The sequence below is a fragment of the Adiantum capillus-veneris genome, unplaced genomic scaffold (genome assembly GCF_014529385.1).
Source record: "Adiantum capillus-veneris isolate H3 unplaced genomic scaffold, ASM1452938v2 Hic_scaffold_257, whole genome shotgun sequence".
Taxonomy (NCBI): Eukaryota; Viridiplantae; Streptophyta; class Polypodiopsida; order Polypodiales; family Pteridaceae; genus Adiantum; species Adiantum capillus-veneris.
Genome location: NW_028221389.1, coordinates 466,624 through 473,375, shown reverse-complemented (window position 1 = coordinate 473,375; position 6,752 = coordinate 466,624). Strand labels below are relative to the sequence as shown.

The window sequence follows — 6,752 nt, the reverse complement described above, 5'->3', positions numbered from 1 at the left end:
GTGGCATAGTCACTGACATCAATATGTGTATGAAAGATGTTACCCCACTCCATTGAGGTGCTTTCAGAATAGGAGTGTCACCAATGCAGATTTGAGCTTCTCAAAAGCCACGTTGCAACTAGTAATTGATATAAGGGCCGATCTATCTTAGGACACATGTAGAAAAGTCCTCGGGAGTACTTATGATGGCGAATGAAAACTTGTACAACTCATGGGCTTGCCAACTTGAAAGATTTATGATAACCAACATTTAATCTCAATAAGTGATGATACCATAGTTGGACACTAAATGGCCAAGAATGCTGCCATGCCTAACTATCAGCGTTCGGAAAAAATGTGTCTCAGCTTAATATGGTGCCGTTTTCAATTTCAAAAATGCCGGTTGAGGGCAGGGGGGAAAGGAGAAATACCGCCCCGAAATAGAGAAAAATAGTGTAAAAACCCGAAAAAACAACCTAACTTTCTAAAATTTCCTCTTGACAAAATGAAAGAAAGGAATTTTGTATGTTTGGAAAAATGATTTTTCCCGAACACTGCTAACCATAGAGTTTTAGTGTGGCATTGTCTAATTTGGCTCTAACTTTAACGACACGCTTTACTTTTAAAAAAAGCATAAGAATGGCTAGCGGAGGAGTTTGCGCCGCGTTAATGTTTCTAGAAGGCATTTTCCAGTATCATAAAAAGCAAAGTTTACGCGGAAAGCAATTAGCAATAGCCGTGCTAAAAGGAGGGTTTAGGGTTATAAAAGGAGGCCGTGCGGCCATTTCCATTTTGTGGCATAAAACTCGAGCAGTTGCAGGTCGGTGCTTCCTACTCAGATTGTCGTCTCCAATATCCCTCCACCATGGCCAACCTTAGGCAGACGCTTGCAGGTATACGCAAAAGGTCTGCAGATCAAGAGGATCTCTTGCAACGTCATGATCAGCAACCGAGTATATCATCATCACCAGCAGCGCCTTATTATAATGAGAAGCAACGGCTGACTAGGCGACAGCCCAAGCTCAGGAGCCGCATCCTCAAAGACAATGCCTTCCTCGCGAAAGATGAAGGCTCTGCGCCTGTGCAACAAGACGTCGATGATGCGTCAGCTAGGGATCTGCATATTAATGAAGGCGCCCCGAGCTCTATATTAAGTAAGGATTATGGTATCCTGACGGACATGGAGGTGGCGTCCATCTTCTTGAGCTTTATAAGCGAGGTCAATAATATTGCGAATTCCAAGCTGCAAAAGCTATACAAGCAACGATGTCGTGCTGGCTCTGATGATCATCAACAGCATCACGCCATGGCCAACGTCAACAAGCTGCCCAGTACAGCAATTGGATCCAAGCAGATCAAGCGACACATGAAGATCGGCTCATCAGCAACGTCTGAGCAAGGCCAGCATAAAGATGTTCGCCGGATCATTGAACGGGTCGCATTGACGCCGGAAGGTCCAATTAGAATCAAGCTCGTTAATTGCTGCAGCTAAAGTACTGGAAGGAAATAAAATAGCTATAAATTGTATTGCATAATGGAGCTAGGGTTTTGGTTCTTAAGGAGGCCTTCACGTGCTGCTGACAAATTAATCATGTATAACAAGCTTACTTTGACTTGTATTAAATTAATGGCATTACTTTGACTTGGATCAAATTAATGGCATTACTTGCCTTGGATCAAATTAATGGCATTACTTGCCTTGTCGACGTAGTTTCTATCCCTGATTGAAATTCCAATATTTAATTTCTCCAATTGCAGTTTTTTCACTTAATGGACACCCAGCTTTAGATGAGATTATGGTAATAGAATTTGGCTCGCGTTTCCTCAGGCTTCTCTTAATTAAGATGATCCTGTTTATATAATTTTCTTTATTAACATCCATTAATTAAGTGGTCCCACCGAAACGTTCTCTTGAATATTGATTTTACGTGGAAAATTTCCATATCGTTGTCCCACGTAGCATACGTCTTTTTCATCAAGGGAAAACGTACTGTAGATTATCATGCCTCCATGAAACATGCATCCCACATGGGTCCTTCGCTTTCCATGAGGCAAAGCAGGTTTTGAGGTTTCAGAGCGACGAAACACGTTTTTAATGCTCAGATTAATGTAATGGCTAGATATCGACCATGCAAAAAACTCTACTTCGCATACAACAATTGTGTTTGGACATGCCAAGATTGAAGCTCTCGGACCTAGAACATAAGAGTTTGGCAAGGTGATCGTTGGCGTGCTTCATCCACAAATTAAGAGTGCACAATGCCAAATAACAATCAAATTGCAGTATACTTCATACAAAAAGTTTGTGTACAAGATATATTAAGACGAAGGGTAGACTAGGTAAGCAAACCACACAATGGAAGTGTGGATTTGGAAGGGCCAAGGAGGGGTCCCAACAACGAAAAAAAGAGGCAACCCCCGTCCCCTCCCAAAAAGAAAAAAAAAAGAGGCCTATTGGGCTACTACCATAGGAGCATGATCAAATGATAAAGATGGTCACCCCAAGGGGCCATGTGTTGAAGTTTCACTTTTTCTCCCCCAGATTCTTTCCAGCACGCTAGAGCTCAGTGCTTCTTGATGCTTCAATATGGCACGGATCTCTAAACCTACCTTCTCTATTAGCATAATCAACACATTGTTGGAAAGCTTCTCTATCCTTGTCACCTGAGAGCAATTGTTTGCATACCGTTTTCAAAGTCTCCCATGACCTCTCTGTTAGAGCCTTGACTATGTAGTTGAAATTTTGGAACCAAAATAAATGCCGCTCCATGCAAACGTGTACGCATTTGGGCCCAACATCTTTTTGCAGCCCCTGTTACTTGTGCCTTTTCTCTAGTAAATTGGTTAAACTATTTTGTTTGTCTACTAGCTTACGACATCAACCAACATCTTTTTGTAGCCCCTACTGTTTGAACGCATTTACCTGGAAAGTAATTAGCGGTAGCAGGTAGGGTTTAGGGTTATAAAAGGAGGCCGTGCGGCCATTTTCATTTTGTGGCATAAAACTTGAGCAGTTTGTTGCAATATTGCCCATCGGTGCTTCCTACTCACATTGTCATCGTCAAGGTTGTTGTGCGCCTCCAATATCCCTTCACCATGTCCAACCTTAGGCAGACACTTGCAGGTATACGCAAAAGGTCAGCAGATCAAGAGGATCTCTTGCAACGTCATGAGCAACCGAGTATATCATCATCACCAACAGCTTATTATAATGAGAAGCAATGATTGACTAGGGGACAGCCCAAGATCAGGAGCCGCATCCTCAAAGACAATGCCTTCCTCGTGAAAGATGAAGGCTCTGTGCCTGTGCAGCAAGTTGATGCTGCGTCAGCTAGGGATTTGCATATTAATGAAGGTGCCCCGGGCTCTATATAAATTTTTTGGTGTCAATAGGCCTTAGGAGCTCCACATAAGGCTTGTCAATACCACATACCTTCTCTATATTATGCCAAAAAATCAACCATTGGATAAGATGCATAAAAGTTTGGGTAGCACCTTGATAACTTGGATACTTTTAGATCTCTTTCTAGGGCTGTATGTAGGAATTATATAGTTTACATTTTTATACAATCTCAATATACCTCAGAGTTGTGGAAGCAAGATAGTGTTGGCAGTGTCCTGTCCAACACCCAAATCGGCGATAATGCATCTGAGCCATACAGAGTCAACCGTAGTTGTCAAGACTGCCCTATACTCAGCCTCACAACTAGAAGTGGCCACAGTAAATTTCTTCTTTCTCAACCATGATGTACGTGAACTGCCAAGCATGAAATAAAAACCACTTGTGAACACCTGCGTGTCAAAACAACCAGCCCAATTTGAGTTCGAAAAATCATGTAAGTCTGGCGTAAATGATCCCCCCTTGGGATAAAACTAGCCAAGATATAAAGTGCCACTCAAGTAGTGGAAAATCTTTCTGAAGTACTACCAATGCTTAGACCCTGGGATATGCATCAATCTGCTGACCTGTGAGACTGCAAACTGAATATCCAACCTCGTGTTGCATACATAAATGAGGCAGCCAACAACAATTTGGTAAAGAGTGACATCAACAAGATCACCAACATCATGTAGACTTAACTTCAAACCAGCTTCCATGGGAGTGGCAATAGGTTTGCAATCCTCAAGTCCAAACTTACATAGCAATGTCTCTATGTAGCTTCTTTGACACAAGGCAATACCACCATCACACTGCTTAAACTGTATGCCCAAGTAATGATGCAACAACCCCAAATCTTTCATCTTGAAAGTAGCATTCAAATCAGCCTTGAATTCAACAATATGTGCCTCATTGGGATCAATGATCAGCAAATCATCCACATAAAGAACAAGCATGAGAAGTACATTGCCCTCATGCTTGACATACAATGTGCTTTCTATTGGACTGTTACAAAAGCCTTGTTTGACCAAATGAGTGTCAGCCTTCTCATACCAAGCACGAGGAGATTGCTTCAATCCATACAAAGCTTTGCTACATTTTCACACCTTATTCTCTTGTCCTTTCTTGACAAAACCGCGAGGCTGCGTTACATAAATTTCCTCAAATATGTCACCATTCAACAAAGCAGTAACAATGTCGGATTGATGTACATCCCAACCAAAATGAGTTGCCAAATGCACATACAAAATGCACAGTGGTCATACAACAATTGGGAACAAAAGTCTCTTCATAATCTATACCTTTTTGCTGTGCATAACTCTTTGCAACAAGTTGAGCCTTATAGCGATCAATCTCACCATCCGGCTTGTGTTTTAACTTGTAAACCCACTTTGTTCCAATTGCCTTTTTTCCAGGAGGCAAATCACATAAAGTCCATGTGTCATTTTCTATAAGTGCATCATATTCTGATTGCATGGCAGCCATCCAATTTTTTTAATTATGTGCTTCATCAAAAGACAGAGGTTCCTCAACATAATGTAAGCTAGACACAGCCAAAGCATAACAATCTGATGCATAAGATGCATGGCGAGAGCCTGAACAAGTGCGACTAGACAAAGGTGCATCCAATTTACTATCATGCAATGTATGCACCAGCCATTTTGGCAATACCTCTATCCTGCTCATTGTCAGCCCTTTCCTCATCAAGTACATCATGTACATCTGCATCGGTAATAGGATGATGTATAACACTTTTTGAAACCCCCATAGGCTATACATTTGCCTCATTGGAGTTTACATTTGAACTTCCACCACTAAAAAGAGGCAACAAAGTGTCATAAATGTCTTGTGAGCTTACATTGTTGTCTCTGGTACATGACAGTAAGGGTTGAACATAATGCTTTGTTTGTGGATGATACAACTTGTAACCTTTGCTTTCAGCACTATAACCACAAAAATACATTTGATAGCCTTATCATCCAATTTTCTACGCTATATTTGTGGCACCAAAGCATACGCCAAACAGCCAAAAACATGCATGTGCTCAATAGATGGCTTTCTATCATGCCATGCTTCATATGGAGTCATAGACTACAATGCTTTTGTAGGACACTTGCTGAGTACATAAGTGGCACACATGACAGTCTCGAGCCAACATGAATGTGGTAAAGCTTGACTTTTGACCATACATTGTGCCATCTTCATAAGAGACTTCTTTTTCCTCTCAGCAACACCATTTAATGGAGGTCAAAATGAACCTGAATCAAAAATCTGGGTAGACTAAGCTTTAAGAGCTATCCCAAAAAAAAATTCAACCTGCCAACGCTCACCAAAGCGAATGCTTAGAACTGACTACGTAGAAACCTTTCCCTGATGGCCATTTTTGAGTCAAATTCGTTAATGATTCTTCTTGCATCAGCAGCTAGGGTTCCCAATTCTTCTTCAATAATTGTAGATACATCCCTTGAGACAATCTGTTTTATGAACTCTGAGGCATCTATGAATCTCTAATGTTTCTGATTAGCTACATGCTTTTCCACATTTTTTATGCAATGTTGCATTTAATCAGTCAAGAAAAGACATGCATAAACAAGGTCAGTCTCAACATATCTTTTAATTTGCTGCATAAGTCTACTCATAAATAGCTTGAACATAGGATGCCTCAACAAAGAGTTATTTACCATAAGTGAATGTTGGAGACCAACATTATTAAACTCAAAATTAAGCACATCAGATAAGGAAAAGACACGAGGGATGTGGTCTGTCATGGAGCATTTTATAATCAACAACCAAATCATCATCAGTAGGCAGCCAGTGAGTAGAACAAAAATAAATTCTTTCAAGCCAGGACCAAGAAGACAGATGAGATTGTGAATGGAAGGTAAATCCTTGGTTTTGGTATGTAGTTTCTAGCCAAGCATCCTGTAAATTACCTGCACTCACCATTCTCTCCCTAGAATTACTCTCTAGCTTGTTAATAAGAGAGCCAGTAGAGGTGATATCCTGCCCTGCACATACCATGTTAAAGTCCCAAGCCATAATTCAATGAGATAGCTACAAGCCTACTATCCATTGCCAAAGATCACCCCTAAGTCTAGGGTTATTGTCTGCATAGACATTAATCAACATCATTTTGCCCCATTGAGTGGATATCTGAAAAACTGAGCATTGACCATTTGGATGATCCAGAATCCAGATGGGATGAAGAGATGTCTTAATGCAAGTAAGCTCCGGGGAATCCCCCTTTCTTTCCTCCATAGAAGCACTCCATACCTCTATAGTGCATAAGTTGCCTTGCCTTGTCTTTCCTTTTATGCTCTTGAACTAAATACACATCAATCTGACTAGAAAACATCCACTTATTAAAATTGTGCAACCTTGAGGGGTCATTCTA

At 40.9% G+C, this 6,752-nt stretch overlaps 1 protein-coding gene across 1 annotated transcript; it reads left to right on the top strand.

Annotated features, from left to right (window-relative positions):
- Positions 1-844: 844 nt before the first annotated feature.
- Positions 845-1,471, top strand: LOC147417391 (uncharacterized). Its single transcript, XM_086507654.1, has one exon. The coding sequence runs from the start codon at positions 845-847 to the stop codon at positions 1,469-1,471; it is 627 nt and encodes a 208-aa protein (XP_086363780.1).
- Positions 1,472-6,752: the final 5,281 nt, after the last annotated feature.

Coding starts and splice junctions, on each gene's coding strand:
- LOC147417391 (XM_086507654.1), top strand. CDS start 845: ATGGCCAACCTTAGGCAGACGCTTGCAGGTATACGCAAAAGGTCTGCA.